A 23,466-nucleotide genomic window follows, 5' to 3' on the forward strand; every position below is an offset into this window, starting at 1 on the left:
ACTTTGGGGGTCAGCACCTTCGGCGCTCATCCCATTTGACCTGTTTACAGAGCAAACGGGGCTTCTGGTGGGCCAATTCCTGATGCATAGATGCATTGCAATTGAATTGGAGCGCATGTGGGGCGACATTGACACTGAACCCACTCCACACCCCCAACACAGGTCCTCCACACAATGAGCAATAGGTGCTTTTTGATATCCTGGCTTCCCAAAGCCCTTTCTCACAAGACCCACTGGCGCCCTTGAAACAGCACTGGGACGTGTCATTGGGTGCGGGCTGTCACAGAAAAAATGGGGCAGAGCCCTGGTGTGCCCACAAAAAGTCTCTTTTAATGCCTGCTTCCATTACATTTAATTCAACATATTACATTGAGCCTACCTCACACCAGCCAAGTTGCATAAAATATACATTAGAGTATCTCCTGATTGTCCTGCAGCAGGGATGATAAATATGTTCTGGTCCTCTCCATATGCTCCTGTGCTTTGAACTGAAGTATGCACAACCATAATCCATGTTAAAGGCTGCCTGGGATTAGACGGAGCAGATGGCTGTATATTTGGTCTCCATAAGTACTGACTGATGGGCGATACCATAAACTGCTTCATCTCTTGCACTATGTACTGCTATTGACACATTTCATATATCATGGCTTGTCAGCTGCCATTGATAAAGCAGGTTTGAAAAAAAATGGGGGTGATAGAGAACATCCTTTTCTCGTGCCTCAACTAATGTGGATTGTATGCAACAAGAAACCCCTCCACAGTTAATTAGACCTTTGGGAAATGTAAGCCAGTTAGCCCTAGAGACAAATTCCTGACCCAGGTTAAATCTTTCCAGGTCTTGAAACAAACATCCCCACTCAACCCAAATGGCATTGAGGGAGATAGCCAATTTTCCTCATATGACTCTCTGACTTCTATTAGTAGAAAGGCAAAGAGTACATAAGTGATTCCTTGACAACCTCTGAGATAAAAATCCCACCTAGCAATGATGGTTAATTAATGTGGTAATTTTACCCAGCCCGCATGCTGAGACTGTAACCAAGATTTTTACTTGAACATAGGCTTATAATGCCCACAGTCCTCGTTTCTCCCTCCACATGGGGCTGTACACTGATTACTGCCGGTTTACACCCCCGGGGACACTTTTCCTGTTACCTACGGATCTTCCGACAACTTGGATTTGCACTTGATATCAGTACTTACAGCCCTGATAAATTCACAAGTGTGACGAAACACGTGTCGGCTGTATCTATTTGAATTGTACTGGCTGTACCTTTTGGATGTAACTGTGAAGTGATGACTACAGTCCAATTAAATGATCTAGTGGAACTCAACGAAGGACTCTGCCTTACTTATTACCGGATTTACGACATGCAATGTGCATATTTATTATAATTGAGCAATACGCTATATGAGTGCAGTGGTTTTCTTTGTTCATTATTTAATAATAACATGTTTTGCCATTGATATTTCAAGAATCCTCACTGTGATCTAAATCCCATGTTGTTCAGAAGAATAGACCTCAATAATGGCCCCAAGGCATGTTTTTGCCTACCACAGACATTACCAAATATATCATTAGTCTACCTAAGCAACTTATGCTTTCTGAACTCTACTGATTTTGTGCTGTTGATATTTAGCGTGTGTTGTTCAAGTTTATGAGCACCTATTTTTTTTATAGTGTACAGTACTAAAAAGTACATCACCTTGGATTTTTCCATTTTCAAAACCAAGTCTTGTAAGAAGGACAGGTACCAACAAACTAATTGTATATTTAGTATATTGTGGCTGATCCTTTTGTTAAGAGCCAAATAATAAAGGTGCCTTCAGTGGTATGTAAATTACTATGGACAATATTAAGGAAGAATTATTTTGCAACATGATCTACTCCAGAAAAATAAAATTATTTTCATTTTTACAGATAATTATGATTATTTTTATGCTGAAATGGACAACATGTTTGTTGATGAATTGACTTCAGTGAGGGCCACACTATATGACAAACCTCTTGGTGAAATACCTCCTAAAAGAGAATTTCCAGAGACAAGTAGCACAGCTATTCGTGTATTCTTTCCTGAAACTTGGATTTGGATGAATAGAAAAACTGGGTAAATCTAGACTTTTGTTTCTTACTTTCATTGATTTACACAGTAGCATTTAATTTAAAAAATAGCTATATTCGACTCCAGTTAGTGACCATATGCTTTGCCCATACTGCCCAGAGTCCTATGCTTTCTGTCAACATTTGTTGTGCAATATTGTTAGTATCATTGTTATGAAATGCTGTATAAAATGCATCAAACACTTTTATGAGCACTTTGTTTTAACATGGATTTTACTTGAACATGGTCCGCGATAATGGTTTCTTTCTTGTTGGCCATCAGAATGGCTTAGGACCTGAATACAAGTTTGGTAGTCGGACTGCCAGACGGCCAAACTGGTGATTCCAAAAAGACCACTGCACCAGTGGTACCCAGACCTCTGTATTAAAGTACACAGGCAGAACCTCCGCCCGCCAAAGTGCTGACCGCCAGCGTCATGGTGGTCTGCTATTGTGGCAGTCTGTACTGCTGTGCCGTCAGTGCTGTGCCCAACCACCGTACCTATTACAAACACACAGTCACTGTGGCAGTCCCTTTGCAGCAGTTAGTCAATGGCGGTCGGCCACTGCGGTTTGTGTTTGGTAACAGACAAGTGTACGTTGGATGAATTAAAAAACAACACAGCTGACAATGATGGACCCAGTAGACTCACCTGCAAATGACACTATAAAGAACACCCTTTCACAGACCATGATCCTTTGCAGCTCCACTGCAGCACAGCAAGACAGAGACCGCACAATGTTTTGCAATGTCTTGCCACATTAGGCAGCCCTTTTTGACCATCCCATTTTTCACCCTGTACACACTTCTACTTCATTTTTTCATTTTTGTCAAAAATATCACTTGTCTTATTTACTTTGTCATTGTCACCCACTTTATTTTCAGTCATGTCATGCACCCAAAATCCATTTTTTTTAGAGGATGAGTTGAGAGTCATGGTGGATGAAATTATATGAGTAGAGCCACAATTGTTTGGAGCCCAAGTCCAGCACGCTCCTCTCAGTAGGAAAATGGAACTGTGGCAAAGGATTGTCAATGGAGTGAATACCGTAGGTCACTAGAAGGAGGTGGAATAACCTGAGGGGCAAAGTGCATTGCCTGGCCTCCAGGCAACAGATGGAGGCCAACAAGACTAGCAGTGGCCCTCCCAGGGCCCCATTACAACTATTTCTCTGGGAGGAAAAAGTCTTGCCTATCCCGCATCCTGAGGACTTGACAGGAATAGCTGGGGGAGCAGAGTCTGGTTAGTTACAAAACAAAAATTGTCACTAAACTGCATTGTCATGCATGCTGACAGCTCACCTTTTGCTACCATGTTGTTCATGACTCTAACATTCCATTCCCAGAGTATCTGAGATGTAAGACAGTCAATGTGTATTGTTGGACCTACGAAGGCCCATCACATCCCATGAGTTGGAATGGTGCCTGCAAGTGTTTCAATAACAAAAGTTCATCTCAGGACTTCTTGAAAGTCTCAACATTTTAAATGTATGCTCCAGCCTTAATGCAGTCTGGCAACATATACGTAATACCCAACATTTGTCAAGTGTTGGGAAGTAGAGAAAGTGACTTGACTGCAAAGCCCAATATGCCCTGTTTCTCTTACTCCAAACACCAGATCAGAGTTCACGTACCCAAATACATCTGTTAGTGAATTACCAAATGAAGTTTACTCACCTGTCAAGTGTTAGGAAGTAGAGGGAATGACCTGACTACATATCCCAGGATGTGCTGTTTCTTAAACTCCAAACACCAGTCCGGTGTTCACTTTTCCACATGCACCTGTATCTGTACCCTCAAATAAAGTTTACTCACCTGGCAGTATGTCATTTGTCTAGTGTGTGAAGTAGAAGGAGTGACCTGACTGCAAAGCCCAACATGCCCTATTGCTGTAACTTCAACCACCAGCCTAGTGTTCACTTGCCCAATTACATCTGTTAGTGAACTCTCAAATTAAGTTTACTCACTTGATAGTATGCCATTTGTCTAGTGTGTGAAGTAGAGGACGCCACCTGACTAAAAGGCCCAATAGGCCTGTTTCTGTAACTCCAACCACCAGCCTAGTGTTCACTTGCCCAAATACATCTGCTGGTGAACTTTTAAATGAAGTTTACTTATCAGGTAGTATGTCATTTGTCAAGTGTTGGGAAGTAGAGGGAGTGACCTTACTGTAAAGCCCAATCTGCCTCGTTTCTTTGAGTACAACCACCAGCCCAGTGTTCATTTGCCAAAATACATCTGGTGAACTCTCAAATGAGGTTTACTCACCTAGCAGTATGCCATCTGTCTAGTGTTGAGAATTAGAGGGAATGGCCTGACTCGAAAGCAAAATAGGCCCTGTTTCTGTAACTCCAAACACCAGCCAAGTGTTCACTTTCCCAAATACGCCTGTGTGTGTACCCTCAAATGGAGTTTACTCACCTGGTAGTATGCCATTGGTCTACCTTGTGAAGTAGAGGGAGTAACCTGACTGCAAAGCCAAATAGGCCTTATCCTGTAACTCCATCTTCCATCCCAGTGTTCACTTGTCCAAATACATCTGTTAGTGAACTTTCAAATGAAGTTTACTCACCTAGGAGTGAGCAGTATACAGAACATGCTCAACTCAGAGATGTGTCTGTCTAACTATCTCCATCTTGACCTGATATTCTAAATTAAACTAGTGAGATCAGGAATGACACCGTACTAAGTTTGTATACCAAGTTTTCCTAAAGCCTTAACCCCTACTGTGCCCTGGACGAGGTGATCTCGTCCAGGGCACCGGTTCCCGGGTGCCCTGGACGAGATCACCTCGTCCTGCACCCGGGAACTGGGGGGAGCGCTAGCGCTCCCCCCCCCATGTGCTCCCCACCCACCCACCCCCAAGGCAGGGATGGAAGGGGAACCCCTACCCCGACCCTCCCCACCCCCGTGACGTCAGCGCGCGATCGCGCGCTGATTTGTCACAGGGCCTCCTCCCATCGAAAGAGAAATGCCTTGCATTTCTCTTTCGATCACGTGGGGGAGGCCCAGAGAGGCTTCAAAGGGAAGGAAATGTATTTCCTTCCCTTTGAAGTCTCTCTGAGCATTTCAAAAGCCGGATTGCTTGCAATACGGCTTTTGAAACGCCACTAGACACCAGGGATTTTTTTTGTTGTTGTTGAAATTGTCATAAGGGAGCGACCCCTTGGGCAAGTGTTGCTCCCAATGGGGCGCGTTTTTTGGAAGGCCTTTTCTGCCCCCGGTGGGGGGCGGGGGAGGGGGGGCAGAAACCTCTAGGCACCAGGGCTAATTTTTTTTTTCTTTTTTTTTTTGTTTTTGAGGTGGAGAGCGACCCCTTAGGCAAGGGTCGCTCCCCTAGGGGGCAAATTATATTTAGGCCATTTCTGCCCCCCTTGGAGGCAGATTGGCCTATTTTTATGAGGCCAATCTGCGCCCAAGGGGGACAGAAACCACTAGACACCAGGGAGTTGTTTTATTTTTTACGTAAATTTCACGCAAGGGGAGCGACCCCTTAGGCAAGGGTCGCTCCCCTGGGGGCAAAATTTATTTTAGGCCATTTCTGCCCCCCGGGGGGCAGATCAGCCTATTTTGATTAGGCCGATCTGCCCCCAAGGGGGACAGAAACCACTAGGCACCTGGGATTTTTTTTGTTTTACAAATGGGGAGCGACCCCTTGGACAAGGGTCGCTCCTCTGGAGGGGAAAATTGTATTTAGGCCATTTCTGCCCCCCTTGGGAGAAGATCAGCCGATTTTTGCTACGCCAATCTGCCCCCAAGGGGGGCAGAAACCACTAGGCACTGGGGATTTTTTTTTTTGTGCCACTTTCACGCAGGGGGAGCGACCCCGTAGGCAAGGGTCGCTCCCGGGGAGGGGGGGGGCAAATTTATTTTAGGCCATTTCTGCCCCCCCCTGGGGGCAGATCGGCCTATTGGTATTAGGCCGATCTGCCCACGGGGGGGCAGAAACCTCTAGGCGCCAGGGCAAATTTGTTTTGTTTGTTTTTTTTTATTTGTTTTTTTTTAGATGGGGAGCTACCCATTAGGCAAGGGTCGCTCCCCTGGGGGGCAAAATGTATTTAGAACAATTCTGCCCCCCTTAGGGGCAGATTGGCCGATTTTCGGTCAATCTGCCCCCAAGGGGGCAGAAACCACTAGGCAGCTGGGATTTTTTTTTGTGCCAATGTCACGCAGGGGGAGCGACTCCGTAGGCAAGGGTCGCTCCCGGGGAGGGTTGTGGGGGGGGGGGCATTTCCTTTCGTGGGCGCTAGGCCTACCCACACAAGTGAGGTACCATTTTTATCAGGAGACTTGGGGGAACGCTTGGTGGAAGGAAATTTGTGGCTCCTCTCAGATTCCAGAACTTTCTGTCACCGAAATAAGAACAACAAGTGTTTTTTTTTTGCCAACTTTTGATGTTTGCAAAGGATTCTGGGTAACAGAACCTGGTCAGAGCCCCACAAGTCACCCCATCTTGGATTCCCCTTGGTTTCTAGTTTTCAAAAATGCGCTGGTTTGCTAGGTTTTCTCAGGTGCCGGCTGAGCTAGAGGCCACAATCCACAGGTAGGCACTGTTTTCTGTGAAAAAATGTGATGTGTCCACGTTGTGTTTTGGGCCATTTCCTTTCGTGGGCGCTAGGCCTACCCACACAAGTGAGTGTTGGAAAATGGGTTATTGGTAGAGCAGGTAGGTACCTACACCTAGCAACAAGCCACTAACCTCCACCTAGGTAAAGTTAGGTCTCAGTAAATTAATCCCAGCTCAACCCTTGGTAGCTTGGCAACGAGCGTCAAGGCTTAACTTAGGAGACAAAGTGTAAAGCATTCAAATATCACAAAACAGTAATTAAATAAAACACAGGAAACAGTTTAAAAATCCAAAACCAATTTATAAAAATAGTTTATATTTTTTTCTTTAAAATGACACAAAAACGATTAAAATCGGTTCAGGGGAACCGGAGATATGAATTTTTAAAGAATTATTACTTTTCTAGCGCTTAGAAACAAAAAGCGCCAATCGGGTCATCTGGTTGCACCTCGACCGGGGCAAAGTCAAACTTTCAGGCCGACCGCAATGGAGCCCTGCTCGGCTACAGGTCGCGGGAGGCCTCGGTTAAAAAGTTACCTTCTGACTTAGTCTTTATTTTGAATGTTTTTCTTTACCGGGACGAACCACGAAGTCAGGCCGGGTCGCGGTTGAGGCAAGCCGGCTAGAATTTCCGCGGCGGGTCGGTCCCTCTCTGGAGCTTTTTTCCAAAAATTCTCAAATCTTTTCCAAACTTCTGGGGCTTCACCCAGATGTTCTTTTAAGGTTCTTTTGGGGTCCACAGTTCACCCCAAGGGTCCAGAAGTTCTGTGATGGTCCTTGGGGGGTGCAGACTTCAACTCCCAGAATGCACCTGGGGCTAACTCCTTTTTGGCCACTGGATAGTGGTCAGCTGGTCGCTTTTTTCAGGAGTTGGTGCAGGGGACTCTGGTTAGCAATTTTTCACCTGTAGCAAACAGGGAGTCCCTCCTTGAACCAGTTGAAGCCAGGCAAAGTCCTTCTTGTGGTGAAGCCCAAGTGTGCAGCTGGTGCAGTCCTTCTGAGTGCAGGTTCCAGGTGCAGGCCAGGGGTCCAGCAGGGCAGTCCTTCTTCTCCTTAAGTTCTTTCTTCTTGAAATTTGGTGGGGATCTGAGGTGTGGGGGCAGGTCTGCCAGTTTTATCCTTGCTCCTGGGTGAAAAGCAGGGGGGTCCTGATCCTCCAATCAGGTACAGGGTCGTCCCCCTGTGATGACCACTTCCTGGGAAGTGTGGCAAAAATCCATCCCAAAAGGCAACAGTCTCTAAAAATCCAACATGGCTGAATCTGATTTTTGGAGGTTACATCTGGCTGAGCCCACCCACTGGTGTGGCTAAAAATCATAAACACACCCCTCTCCTCTCCTAATCTAATCCAGGGGGTCCTTAATTGTCTGGGGTTGCAGGATGTGGGGGTGTTGCTGGGTGCTGCAAATGTCCTTCTCTGCCTTTGAAGACCAGTTTGGCAGCCCTCCCCCTTCCTGCCTCACCATCTGCTGAGGGGAGATTCTCTCCCCCAAGCACATTCCTTTGTGTGAAGCCAGGCCACTTCACACCTCATCAAGGCAGCCTGGCAGAAGCTGCTGCAGGCTGGCCAATCAGAGCACAGCAGCAAAAACAATGCAGAGCTGAAATTGGCAACTTTTTAGGTAAAGTCTAAACTTTTTACCTGGACAAGTTATATTAAATCCAACAACTGGAAGTTGTGGGATTTATTACAACAATCAATTTGATACCAAATTCTTGGTATGTAACCTTTAAGGAGACTTTAAAATTTAAAATAAAGTCTGCCCATTCTAGCCTATGAAGGCCATTTACTTCAATGACGGAAAAACAAATTTGGCTGTTTTTACCTCACCAGGGCTTATAAATCTATTTTTATAAAGTCCCTGATTATAGTTACATGGCACCCAGCCCTAGGGGCACATAGGGCACACCTTAGGGGTGACTTATATGTAAAAATAAGGTAGTTTAAGACTTTGGAAGTACCTTTAATTCCAAAGTCGAATTTGCATATAACTTTAATTTAAAAGCAGCCAGCTAGGCAGGCTTGCTTTTAAAATGACACTGGGCACCTCAGCAGTGCACCTAGGTGTGCACCACCTATGCTGTGGTCCCTAAGCCTACATGCCCTACCATATACTAGGGACTTATAGGTAGGTTAACTTAGCCAATTATAATTAGCCTAATTTGCATATCCATTTTACACAGAGCACAGGCCCTGGGACTGGTTAGCAGTACCCAGGGCACCATCAAAGTCAGGAAAACACCAGCAAAAAGAGGAAAATGGGGGCAAAAAGTTATGGGGCCTCTGCAATCAGCCCTGTTTTCTCACACAACCCCCCCCCAGCCCACACGCCCAGGAGACTCAGCCCAACCCTGGGAGAGTCTTCCTGGCTTGTTAGGCGAGGAAGACAGTGAAGAAAACTGGCTGTCCCTTTGCAGGGCCTACTCTGCCTTATATCCTCCAGTCAGGGTCACTCCCTATGGGTAGTGAAGCCATCCCACCAGTAAAAGGACCCAACTCAAACTGAAACTTTCCTCGAGGGGGGTCTTCCTCCTTTCTCTCTGCCAACTTGGGTAGTGAGGTGCCCACCTCCCCTACTCTAAACTTTGCTAGGGCAACACCTAGCTTACCCAAAGAGGTCACCCAACACTTGAGCAACCCCACCATGACCAATAGGGTCAGGGGGCCTACTTTGCTATTGGCCCTGGGGTCTGCCTCCCAGGCCAAGTACAGTGCTGCCAGGAAGGCTAGCACCCAGCAGAGGCTACTGACAGCTGTCAGTACCCAGAACCACACCCTAAGCTCTCCACTGACAGGTGGCTGAGCTGCTTTAGGGGCATCTTTGGGGTCCTGGCACCCCTCTTGCTGTCTAGAGTGGGGGGCTACCACCTCCTGTGGCAGACACCCTCCTTCCACTCTCCCTTCTGTCAGTGCAGGGGCAACACCTTGCATCTGGACAGCTGCCTGACTACTCAGAACTTCCTTGGGGTGAGGTGAGGCCTCACCAGTGCCAACTCTGGGCTCCCCCCTTACTGGGGCAGAAGGCCCTTGGCTCCCTGGAACTCTCTTTAAGAGTGGCCTACCCTTCCTTTTCTTCTTTCCTTTTCTTGGGGACCCCTGTCTCCTAACTGTAGGGACTGACTCCCCAGGACTTTGGGTTGGGGGGGCGCCCTGGGCGACCACCCCATCTGTGACCAGACTCACCTCTGGGAGGCCATTGCCCAGGATACAATCTAGGGGAAGGTCAGCACTGACTACCGCCCTAATCCAGTCAAGGATACCCTCCCTCTCTAGGGGCACTATGGCTACAGGTTTGGAGGTGACCTCCCCTGTGGCTATCCTGACTTTCTTTGTCTTTCCTGGGACATACATGTCTGGGGTCACTAACCGGTCACTCACTATAGTGTGACTGGCACAGGTGTCTCTCAGGCCAGTGGTAGGGATCCCATTCACTTGAATGTGGTGGAAGTGCCTACTCCCACCCTCAGGGATCACCAGCTTACCATCTGGTCCTGTCTCCCAGCTCAATGCTAGGAGGACTTCATCATCTGAGGAATCCTCCTCTATGGCTACACTGGACAGCCCAGTGCTAACCACCTTCTTTGGACAGGATGCATCTCCTCTGAAGTGACCTGTCTGCTGACAGTCAAAGCAAGCCCTACTGTCCAAGAGCTTTTTTAACCCTGGGTCTCCCTGTCTCTGTTTGTCAGAGTGGGAGTGGGATTTACTCTCCTCCTTCTTAGGGTTCTGGGGTACAGAGGGAGTCTCTGTGGTGGGCTTACCACCTCCCTCCTTAGGTTTTTGGGGACCTGTCCCCCCCTTCTTGGAGTCTCCCCCCTGGGACTTGACAACCACCCTGGTTCTCAACCACTCATCAGCTGCCTCCCCTAGCTCTCTAGGGTTGGTCTGCTTAGAGTCCACTAGATGCTGGCGTAACCTTTCTTGGGTACAATTGGTCAAGATGTGCTCTCTCATGATCAGATTGTATAACCCCTCATAAGTATCTACTTTGTTACCAATAATCCAGCCCTCTAGTGCCTTTAGTGAAATGTCCACAAAGTCAACCCAAGACTGGGTACTGACCTTCTGGGTGTCCCTGAACTTCATTCTATATTGCTCTGGGGTCAGACCAAACTTCTTGGCTAAGCACCTCTTCATACGAGGGTATGAATCTGCCTCCTCCCCCTTTAAGGTCAGAAGCCTATCCCTCCCTGAGTTGGGGACCAACTCCCACAAAAGGGAACCCCAGTATTGAGGCCTAACCCTTCTCATTTGGAGTGCCCTCTCAAAGGCCCCCAGCCACTTATCTATGTCATCCCCCTCTACATAAGCAGGAACTACCCCCTTGGGTAATCTGGGGCAAACTCCCCACCCATGGACACCTCAGCTTCTTTATCGCTGCTTCCATCTCTTTTCTCTTTGTATGCCCACTTTTTCTTTTCTAGGGCCAGCTTCTCTGCTTCCAAAGCTATGTATGCTAGCTGGGCCTCCAGCTCTCTTTCTCTGATGGATGGGTTCTCTCCTCCTGAAAGGACCCCCTTCCCACCACTAGCTTTGGATCTGCCCCTAGTGACTGTATTTACTGAGGACCGTTCTTCCTCGTCCTCACTTAGGGTCAGATGCCTTCCCTCCCCTGAGTGGTTAGAGCTTGCATCCTCCCTTCTTTCTCCCTCCTCTGGAGCTTCTTCTGACTCTACCTCTTGGGCCTCAGCCCATGCTGTCAGGGATGTGATCAGGATTTGCTTCCTGAGATCAGTGGTTGCAGGCAACCCTCTTTCAATACACAACCCCCTAAGCTGGACTACTGTCAGTCTGGGTAGGCTAGCCAGATCAAGCTCCATGGTTCCCTAGTTTTATGTCAACAAAAACTTTTTGCAAAAATTGGAAACAAGAATTTAGAAAAATTACAAAAATTCAATAATTGAAATTAATCCAAATTAAAAATTAAAAACAATTTTTGCACTAGGACAATTTAAAGGATTTTTAATTTGTTTTACCTAAAACTGTAACGTGATATTGAACACAAGTACAGGATCCCGTCGCTGCTTCCAATTATGTTGGAAAATGGGTTATTGGTAGAGCAGGTACGTACCTACACCTAGCAACAAGCCACTAACCTCCACCTAGGTACAGTTAGGTCTCAGTAAATTAATCACAGCTCAACCCTTGGTAGCTTGGCAACGAGCGTCAAGGCTTAACTTAGGAGACAAAGTGTAAAGCATTCAAATATCACAAAACAGTAATTAAATAAAACACAGGAAACAGTTTAAAAATCCAAAACCAATTTATAAAAATAGTTTATATTTTTATCTTTAAAATGACACAAAAACGATTAAAATCGGTTCAGGGGAACCGGAGATATGAATTTTTAAAGAATTATTACTTTTCTAGCGCTTAGAAACAAAAAGCGCCAATCGGGTCATCTGGTTGCACCTCGACCGGGGCAAAGTCAAACTTTCAGGCCGACCGCGATGGAGCCCTGCTCGGCTACAGGTCGCGGGAGGCCTCGGTTAAAAAGTTACCTTCTGACTTAGTCTTTATTTTGAATGTTTTTCTTTACCGGGACGAACCACGAAGTCAGGCCGGGTCGCGGTTGAGGCAAGCCGGCTAGAATTTCCGCGGCGGGTCGGTCCCTCTCTGGAGCTTTTTTCCAAAAATTCTCAAATCTTTTCCAAACTTCTGGGGCTTCACCCAGATGTTCTTTTAAGGTTCTTTTGGGGTCCACAGCTCACCCCAAGGGTCCAGAAGTTCTGTGATGGTCCTTGGGGGGTGCGGACTTCAACTCCCAGAATGCACCTGGTGCAAACTCCTTTTTGGCCACTGGACAGTGGTCAGCTGGTCGCTTTCTTCAGGAGTTGGTGCAGGGGACTCTGGTTAGCAATTTTTCACCTGTAGCAAACAGGGAGTCCCTCCTTGAACCAGTTGAAGCCAGGCAAAGTCCTTCTTGTGGTGAAGCCCAAGTGTGCAGCTGGTGCAGTCCTTCTGAGTGCAGGTTCCAGGTGCAGGCCAGGGGTCCAGCAGGGCAGTCCTTCTTCTCCTTAGGTTCTTTCTTCTTGAAATGTGGTGGGGATCTGAGGTGTGGGGGCAGGTCTGCCAGTTTTATCCTTGCTCCTGGGTGAAAAGCAGGGGGGTCCTGATTCTCCAATCAGGTACAGGGTCGTCCCCCTGTGATGACCACTTCCTGGGAAGTGTGGCAAAAATCCATCCCAAAAGGCAACAGTCTCTAAAAATCCAACATGGCTGAATCTGATTTTTGGAGGTTACATCTGGCTGAGCCCACCCACTGGTGTGGCTAAAAATCATAAACACACCCCTCTCCTGTCCTCTCCTAATCTAATCAAGGGGGCACCTAATTGTCTGGGGTTGCAGGATGTGGGGGTGTTGCTGGGTGCTGCAAATGTCCTTCTCTGCCTTTGAAGACCAGTTTGGCAGCCCTCCCCCTTCCTGCCTCACCATCTGCTGAGGGGAGATTCTCTCCCCCAAGCACATTCCTTTGTGTGAAGCCAGGCCACTTGACACCTCATCAAGGCAGCCTGGCAGAAGCTGCTGCAGGCTGGCCAATCAGAGCACAGCAGCAAAAACAATGCAGAGCTGAAATTGGCAACTTTTTAGGTAAAGTCTAAACTTTTTACCTGGACAAGTTATATTAAATCCAACAACTGGAAGTTGTGGGATTTATTACAACAATCAATTTGATACCAAATTCTTGGTATGTAACCTTTAAGGAGACTTTAAAATTTAAAATAAAGTCTGCCCATTCTAGCCATTTACTTCAATGAGGGAAAAACAAATTTGGCTTTTTTTACCTCACCAGGGCTTATAAATCTATTTTTATAAAGTCCCTGCTTATAGTTACATGGCACCCAGCCCTAGGGGCACATAGGGCACACCTTAGGGGTGACTTATATGTAAAAATAAGGTAGTTTAAGACTTTGGAAGTACCTTTAATTCCAAAGTCGAATTTGCATATAACTTTAATTTAAAAGCAGCCAGCAAGGCAGGCTTGCTTTTAAAATGACACTGGGCACCTCAGCAGTGCACCTAGGTGTGCACCACCTATGCTGTGGTCCCTAAACCTACATGCCCTACCATATACTAGGGACTTATAGGTAGGTTAACTTAGCCAATTATAATTAGCCTAATTTGCATATCCATTTTACACAGAGCACACACCCTGGGACTGGTTAGCAGTACCCAGGGCACCATCAAAGTCTGGAAAACACCAGCAAAAAGAGGAAAATGGGGGCAAAAAGTTATGGGGCCTCTGCAATCAGCCCTGTTTTCTCACAGTGAGGTACCATTTTTATCGGGAGACTTGGGGTAACCCTGGGTGGGAGGAAATTTGTGGCTCCTCTCAGATTCCACAACTTTCTGTCACCGAAACAAGTGGAAAATGTGTTTTTTTTAGCCAAATTTTGAGGTTTGCAAAGGATTCTGGGTAACAGAACCTGGTCAGAGCCCCACAAGTCACCCCATCTTGGATTCCCCTAGGTCTCTAGTTTTCAAAAATGCACAGGTTTGGAAGGTTTCCCTAGGTGCCGGCTGAGCTAGAGGTCAAAATCTACAGGTAGGCACTTTCCAAAAAACACCTCACATTTTTTAAAAAATGTGATGTGTCCACGTTGTGTTTTGGGGCATTTCATGTCGCAGGCGCTACGCCTACCCACACAAGTGAGGTATCATTTTTATCGGGAGACTTGGGGGAACACTGAATAGCAAAACAAGTGTTATTGCCCCTTGTCTTTCCCTACATTTTTTCCTTCCAAATATAAGAGAGTCTGTAAACAAGACGTCTATTTGAGAAATGCCCTGCAATTCACATGCTAGTATGGTCACCCCGGAATTCAGAGATGTGCAAATAACCACTGCCCCTCAACACCTTATCTTGTGCCCATTTTGGAAATACAAAGGTTTTCTTGATAGCTATTTTTAACTCTTTATATTTCAGCAAATGAATTGCTGTATACCTGGTATAGAATGAAAACGGACTGCAGGGTGCAGCTCATTTATTGGCTCTGGGTACCTAGGGTTCTTGATGAACTTACAAGCACTATACATCCCTGCAACCAGAGGAGTCCAGCAGACGTAACAGTATATTGCTTTCAAAAATCTGACATTGCAGGAAAAAGTTACAGTGTAAAACGTAGAGAAAAATTGCTGTTTTTTTCACCTCAATTTCAATATTTGTCTTTTTCAGTTGTTATTTTCTGTAGGAAACCCTTGTAGGATCTACACAAATGACCCCTTGCTGAATTCAGAATATTGTCTACTTTTCAGAAGTGTTTAGGTTTCTGGGATCCAGCATTGTTTTCATGCCCATTTCTGTCACTGACTGGAAGGAGGCTGAAAGCACAAAAAATCATAAAAATGGGGTATGTCCCAGTAAAATGCCAAATTTGTGTTGAAAAATTGGGTTTTCTGATTCAAGTCTGCCTCTTCCTGAAAGCTAGGAAGCTGGTGATTTTAGCACTGCAAACCCTTTGTTGATGCCATTTTCAGGGAGAAAACCACAAGCCTTCTTCTGCAGCCACTTTTTCCAATTTTTTTGACAAAAACAAAATGTTCACTATATTTTGGCTAATTTCTTGGCCTCCTTCAGGGGAACCCACAAAGTCTGGGTACCCCTAGAATCCCTAGGATGTTGGAAAAAAAGGACGCAAATTTGGCTTGGCTAGCTTATGTGGACAAAAGGGTATGAGGGCCTAAGCGCGAACTCCCCCAAATAGCCAAAAAAAGGACTGGCACAGGAGGGGGAAAAGGATTGGCAGCGAAGGGGTTAAGCTGCATCAGCAGATTGGTGGCAGCAGCAAACACATTGACACACCACTGCACACATGATGACTGCAGATACAGATACAACAAGGTTGTGTGTTTGCCTGTATCACACTCAACTAGGCCTCCAAATGGTCAAATGCACATGTTGCCTCTCCGCTCTGTTGGCGTCATTTTCATTCCCTCATCCACACTGCAAATGATCAACACATCTACTGAGCTGTTTGAGTTCAATAGTCTAGGCAAGCTTCACACATGTCAAGTCAAGTACTTCAATACCATGGTAACATGGGACCATGGTCTAACCTACAATTTAAGAATGTCGTATATCTCCACTTACTGTGACACAAAACCTTTGGAGATAGATGGCAAACTTCAACCAATAACAATATACCATTACTTAACAGGTCGAGCTGGCATAGCCCCTGGGCAGACCTCTGTCACAGACCAGACTACTACTTCACCCCCAGATGAAGCCCTCAGCGATGACAACACTCCTGGACTTGTGGAAGTGGAGGACGGTCCTGGCACATCTAGGCAACCTGGCCAGATGGCAACAGTGACTCTCACTGTGCCCACAACTACAACTCCGAATCCTGTTGCATCAACATCACAGACAATGCGCCCCCCTCAACCTATGTACAAAAGGTTACAAATACAAATTTTAGGCCAAGTGGTGGTGTGTCACACATTTAAGAAACACCAAGCACAAAAAATGTGTAATTGCCTTCACATCACAAGTGTAAAGCACATTTGCTGATAAGTACAGTGATATTACTACACACTTCTGGATTCAACTACAGACTGACTACCCTGCTCATGGACTACAATGACTAAGCAAGTCTGTTGACATCAGGTAGCCCAGGTTCAAGCAACTTGTACTGTGTTGCGAGCCACAATGAAACGCAACACAATATTGTGGCCTTCTGAAGGGTACACTCCTTGGGCCTGACTGGACAACCACATTTACATTCTGCAACACTGACTCACTGCATGTAGTCCCGAAAGGCAACTATCATAGTACATCCTTCACCCTAAGACTAGAGTGACAAGGGAGGGGCTGCCATGGGGGGGTGGGGCACGGAACGTCTCTTCCCTGTGCATGTGTGGCTATGTGGCCTACCCAATGTAAACTCATGCCACTTCAGGGTGAGTTTGGGTGGTAGGTACTTGTAGCACAGAACTCTGTTGACCATACCTACAAAGGTATTTTTGGTCTCATTGTTTGCATGGAACCAAGCTAATGAGTCACATGTCATGCCCTCCCTGGAATCAAACAACTATCTGCACTGTATGTTTGTCACCTGCACTGGACAAATATGACTTATAGAAAGGTGACAATAAAGCTGTGGGAGTAAGGGACCCGTCCTAAGTCAATGACACACAGTGACAATGATGCAAAATGCACATATGTACCAGGTCTGGGAGTTACCGCAGTACCCATTCCTAATGTAGTCAATGGACAAAGGCCTTCAGGCTAAGTATTTCCACTGGAGACTAATTTTGGCCACATTCCAGGACCAGCAGGTCTACAGGGAGTGTGCACGGTGCCACAGTTGCATAGCCATAGTAAATGTACCCCAGGCTGAACTATGTCTCATAGTGGGAGATGCATTTTGACAGGTCCTGGTCTCTGCAGGCAGAGCATACAGAACCTACAAGACACTCACATTTCCATCACTTACATGCATGGCAGTACATCATGTGGCCAGCATCAATGTGGCTAGTGGTTTGTGTGGCACTCTGAAGGGCCCAGTGAGTTTTTATATGCTTCTCATACAACAGTTCTGGAAAGCCAGGGGTGGGCTGACTGATCTGTGGCACCATGCACATTGCTTTCAAGATCCTCAAATGACTCAAACAGTATACATACTTAGCTGATGCTGCGATGCACATATGTCATTTGACATTTACAACCATCATATCCAAAAATGTGTCATTTTACGGCTGTAAAGTCTCCTTACCTAGATATATAAATATGAAACAAGGACGATCTAGGCCTTAAGAAACATCTCACAACACAATATTAAATGTGCAATACGTAGAGTACTTTTCTCAACTACCTGCACCATGTACATCCCATTTATGCCACACAAAAAGGGACAACAGCCACACAAAAAGTCTAACTGGCACACAGAGGCATATCCTGTGAGGAGGGAAAGGGTGATGTTTAACAGAGTCTAATATGCCTATAAGGTTCTTTCCTGATCCTCTGGTGAGCCATAGAGCTGACCATACAGGGGAAGCACCTCGTCCAAAAGCTTCTCCAGCTTCTCTGGTGAGAAGGCAGGGGGGCATTTCACCTTCTTTGCACGGATGGCATGATTGCTCCCAGAGGCAGCACACAGCAGCTGAAGTGGTGGAAAAGTTGATTGCAGCAGTGTCAGGAGTCAAGTGGGTGAATTTGCAAATCACAGTGTACACATACACCATGATGGGCACAGCCGTTGACCTCTGACTGTCACAGGTAACAATGTTAGCCTATGACTGTGTCTGCCACGGTTGAAACCGCCCACTGCTCTGTCAATTTATGCTGGTGGCTATGGGGGGTTAAAGTAGGTCAGTCATCTGCCATTTTGGCGGTTGGAAATAGAGTACTGGGCCCTGATAAGTGATTTACAACACCAATATATGTGTCAGATCATCACAAAACTTCTAACGCAGCCTTATTGTGTAGGTTCTACTACACTATCACCAGTGTATTGTGTTGCTGGGCACAGATGGCATATTATGGCGGGGCACTGTCTACTGCTACTGTCGGTAAATTTGGTGGTCGGAACAGACAGCTGGGTGCTGGCCAAATCCATGCTGTGAACAAGTGTGGACAACCATGGGGGTCACATTTGACCCTTGTGTAGTTGACAGCTATGATGTGTAATGGGTGTAATGCATTTCCGGTCATAAATGCTTTGTCACATTATTTAGATGCTATACATCATATATGTTGTTATTGACACAGTGGCTAATGTTCAGACTCGCGATTTCACAAATAAGTACCCTGGGAGAGGGAGGAGGTGACAACCTCCAGTGTACCATCCATTGCCAGACCTTCAAACCATGGAAGAACGTCACATCATCAAATAATACTGTCTGAATAGGCAAACAATTGTAGATTTATTTCGTCAGTTGGTGCCGAATCTGACTCCTGAAAACACTACTCCAACATGCATACCACCCATTGTTCAACCCATCGCAGTATTACACTTCCTGGCCACAGGGTCCTTCCAATATACAGTAGCCATATCTGGTGGTATGTCCCGACTAATGTGTTAAGAGACATCCTATCAGTAATGATGAAACACATTGACAGCTACATCAGGTTCCCAGACGTGAGGATTTAACCAGTGGAAGGCTGACTTCTATGGTTTGCTCACCTCCCACATGTGGTGAGAGCCATTGGTGGCACACATGTTGCCTTGGTGCCACCGCAGGCAAGTGAACAAGTCTGTTGCAACAGGAAACACTTTCATTCTATCAATGTGCAAGTTGTCTGCTTGTCAGATCTCTACATCTCAAACATTTGTGCCCGGTTCCCAGTTTCAACATGTAATTCCTTTGTAATGCAGAACAAGACCATACTCCAACTGATGTCATAACTGCAACCAGAGCGGGCCTGGCTTGTTGGTAGGGCACACCTGTCCTGATGTTGTGTGTTCAATGTCAGGTTCTACAATCATGAAGTGAGTGACCATTGTGACACTTCTGTCTCATTCCTAAACAGGAGACTCAGCATACCCAAACCATCCTTGGTTATTGACGCCACTGAGAAATCTAACTATGCCAAGGGAAGTCCTCTTCAGTGAAGCCCATGGAAGAACACTGCAGACATTAGTTTCTACGGAAAAGTCTACTGAGAATGAGATTTTGTGGCCCTGATGCTTATATAGGTGATGTGTTTAGGTGACGGCATGACCTGATGGTGATCGAACAGTCATACAATAGCAGACCTAGGTACATTGCTCTTACTTGAGGTCCTGGAGCAAATTATGTGGACCATTTGGAATTCAAGAGGAAGGGTCGGGGCAAGTTCTAGAATTTTCGGTTTAAATGAAATTAGGAATACCTCTGTCTTTACCTTCCTCGTTCTCGGGAACCTCAAGTATGTGTAAAGTTTCCCTCCTCCTCCCCAAGTCATTTACTTTGCTATGCAGACGCCATAGGTGTAGTTAGCACTGTTAACTTCAACTGCAACTAGACTTTTATCAGTTGCTCCAGGCTTAACTCGAATGAGGTGAGTTCAGAGAATATGGTTTTGACAATTCAATTACCAAGACAATTAGTCACACTGCTGTTGCATGCAACTAAAAACAATGTGATGTCAGCAGTTCAGGAGTTTTTCACAACGTGTAACTTGTAACAAAGATTCAGGCTTATGGAATTTGTCCCAAAGGAGTGTGCTGCAACATAGCTGATTTAGATGTTAATAATCTCTCTCACAGCCTTGCTTCGCCTGTGAATCTGGTCTCCACGTTATGAATTCAAGAATAATTATTTCAGCATTGGCTTCACATTTGGTCCATTCTGCTACTAACAAACAATGTCCCAAGTTCCTTTTAGTCTATCATCAGTGTGAGCAATATCCAGTTCTATTAAAATAATTGCCGAGACTCTTGACCTGGTAAAACAAAGATCCTTCAGAGGCCTTCAATCCTTCCTGAAAGGCTTGTTTGCTCCACAGAGAGGTTTGGGCCTTAAAAACAACAAAATATTCTAGGTCAGCCTAAACGTCGTGGGCTACCTGGTGCGTGGCAACAAGTCTCAATCCTGACTCAGCTGTCCATAGTGCATTTACTGCTGCAAAAAGCTCTTGCTTTTTCATTTTATGTGACCATGACAGCCATTTCAAGGGCCATGATTAAGTGGGATATTTGCAGGTCCCTGAACACTCCACAGAGGACATTTATCAAAAACCTCTTCCATTGAGACGTTACCGTAAACATCCGTTTCTTTCATGATCTTGCCTGATCATGTTGATTTTATTTTCTCAATGTTCTTTCTTGAAAGCTATGTTTCATTTCAACAAGTTTTGAAGGTAAACATTATGGGTATTACATATAGATATTAAATCCATCAACGGTGTCTTTTAATATTTCGAAGACATTGAAAATAACGTCTTGGTGAGTCGATTATCAAGTTACCAAGTTGTATACAGTACTTGGTTTCAAGGAATATGGCAGTCCCACTGAAGATCCTTATATTGGTACCTTGTGCCAAATGTTTATTTTGTTTCAGAAAATGTATTATTCAGTGCCCTCATCTTTGCTAAATCTGTGTGCCAAGTAAGTGATGAAAATGCTTATGTGAAAGACTTTGAGTTGCTCATTGGCCTGGTAACTGCTTGTAAGATGTTTTACTCCAAGGCTCCCCCTGTTGTGTGTGTTATGTATATGCTTTAAGTCTAATTATTAGCGACGTCAGTCTTGACATAAATGCAGATTTTCCTAAAGAATGTGACAGCGAGCCCTGACTTTTTTAAAGACACGGAGGCGCAAAAAGTATTTCTCTTCTGGATATGTGCACATATTGTTTGGTCTCAAACTTGTCTGTAATTTCGGCTTCTTTTATATCATCTTTAGTAACTGAAAGGATATGAGCCAGTTGTACGGTCCTGGAATACACATTATTTTTTAATTTCAGTGTTTTTTCTATTACGTTCTTCATTCAACGATTCAGGACTTTTTAAATTCCTAAATGGCAAAAGAACTTGCTGACCCTAGTGGAACATCTTTATGAATTTTATTTACTGGCAATTAATTGCTTTTACCCAACAAGTTTTTTGCATCTGGCATTAGCCAAGCCATTTAGATTTTGAACAAATATAGGTACAATATACTTATTTAAAGGGGCTTTCAGCCAGCTTTCTTTATCCATTAGGGTGTGTCGTTCATATTTTGCTTCCACCCACTCCAGCACACAGCACGGGGCAGGGTGTCAGCCTACTTCAGTCACTGGATAACTTCACTTGTGTGACTGGATTTGGCTCCATGGTCGGCCCCTCCACTATGGTGGAGGAGTGTTGCCTCGCTGGTGAAATCAGAAAAATAAAGGAATAATAAAAGTATTTTACTATCCCTTTATTTTTCCGCTTTCGTAGGGTGGGTGTGATGCTATTAATTGGGTTTGACCAATGACTTTGTGTTTCACCACTGCGCATATTAGTTGCTCAATGTTCACCAGTAGCACATTATGGGGGTGATTCTGACCGTGGCGGATGGCGGTCGCCAAAGGAAATGAAGTGACTCTTTGGAACGTTTGGAAATAATGTTGGAATAAGCAATATAATAAACTTCGAATTTGATAATTTCAAGAATCTTTGAGTGGGACTTTACCTCTTTTAGACATTGCATTCTCTTATTTAGAGGACGTTTGGGTCCCTGTCCTCTGGCCAAGTCCCCCATCTCACAAACAAGGCATTTACACAGGAGAATAGCATTTTGGACCCTCTCCAACCCTGGAGTTTTGCCCTTAACTTAATGACTTAACTATTCTTTCCTGTAATAAGCCTGGATATTTTGAATGATGTCTTCTCATATTAACAGACGGGAACAACGTGATCAGAAACTGCAACAAGTCTTTAATCCAACTGGGGAGCGTATCCCTCACCTTTCCACTCCGAACTTATTATCTGCTAAAAGCACATTCTTGGCTCTGGAAAAATCCTTAAAAAAGGAAACATCCAAATGGTGGGAAATAGCTTAGTTGAAAAAATACTTGGAAAATGACCGAATTCCACGGGGGCTTCGTATTCTGATCTTCCCACCTATGGATACCACATCTCTAGAACAATTACAGAGATGGGAAACTAACCTCAAAACAGCATCTATTAATATGATTAAACTACTAATAGAAATTTCGGAGGAAGAATATGATAAACATCATAAGGAAGTTGACAATATGACCCAACGCATAGAAGAGGCAAACTGGGGAGAAATTACCACAAAAAATTATGCTATCCTTAACAACATCATAGATAGATATGAGGAAGACATAATACAGAGGAAGAACAGGAAGTTTCGCAGAGACCTATTTGATTATCAACACGGGAGAGTGTACACGTTTAGTAAGAAATATGACAACATAAAAGATTCCAACCTCCCGTTGGATCCTAAAATCAGTCATGATACTCCTTCGTCATCTGAAGTTGAGTCAACAGATGATTCTTTAACTTGTACTCTGTCCAGACCACAAGTGAATTTTTTAGAGGAGGCAAAACGCCATCACCTGGGAACTTTAAAGGACTCAAGAGTGAAATCACCAGATATTACTCAAGCAATCCCAAGTACCTCAGGCATACAAACCAGAGCTCGGAGCAAAACAACTCTACCTTGACTTTAGACAACCTGACTGTGAATTTATCTACGTATGAGTTATCTATAATTGATAAATCTATCCTAAATCAGTGTTTGTCCTTCTGCCCAACTCACTCCTGGGACATTACTCAAACTAAAATTGACATGTTCAAATTAATTCGACACCTTAAACTTAAATCCTTCTTTGCATCTTTACCCACAACTTCTAGTTCATCACCTTCTATAAATCCTTCTCACGACATTACAGTCCAAGATCTATCTGATATCTCTCTTCTTTGTAATCTCTCTAACATTACTGAACCAGATGTTACACCATCTTTCATTGCTCAAGAACTTGATTTCAATACTTGTCAATATGTTTCTTCTGATCTCCGTACCAGATCCACATTTGCTCCTGTTCTTCCGGCGGGAAACTCAATTGACTTATTTTCAAAGCAGTATTATGTGACCTTGACCGTGAGTATAAACGATATTGTGCTCAACGAAGATACTTACCAACTAATATTCAGAGTAAACAGGTAACAGCACTTGAACGTTTAAGAACCAATAACAATATTATCATCAAAGAGGCAGACAAAGGAGGCAATATTGTCATTCTTAACACTGAAGACTACCTCACTGAAGCCTACCGTCAACTACAAGATACAACATGCTATAAAAAACTCTTACATAACCCAACAATAGAAATACAACAACAATTATTTGATTTGTTGGAACATTGGCACTCCCACC

At 44.9% G+C, this 23,466-nt stretch overlaps 1 protein-coding gene across 1 annotated transcript in view; it reads left to right on the forward strand.

Annotated features, from left to right (window-relative positions):
• The window catches only part of LOC138296505 (CD109 antigen-like), a 775,136-nt gene that overhangs the window by 389,644 nt on the left and 362,026 nt on the right, over window positions 1-23,466 (forward strand). Inside the window, exon 18 of the mRNA XM_069235676.1 lies at window positions 1,925-2,111. Coding sequence (XP_069091777.1) covers window positions 1,925-2,111 — 187 coding nt within the window. The remainder of the gene's footprint in view (window positions 1-1,924; window positions 2,112-23,466) is intronic.

The sequence above is a fragment of the Pleurodeles waltl genome, chromosome 5, assembly GCF_031143425.1.
Source record: "Pleurodeles waltl isolate 20211129_DDA chromosome 5, aPleWal1.hap1.20221129, whole genome shotgun sequence".
In the NCBI taxonomy this organism is placed as follows: Eukaryota; Metazoa; Chordata; class Amphibia; order Caudata; family Salamandridae; genus Pleurodeles; species Pleurodeles waltl.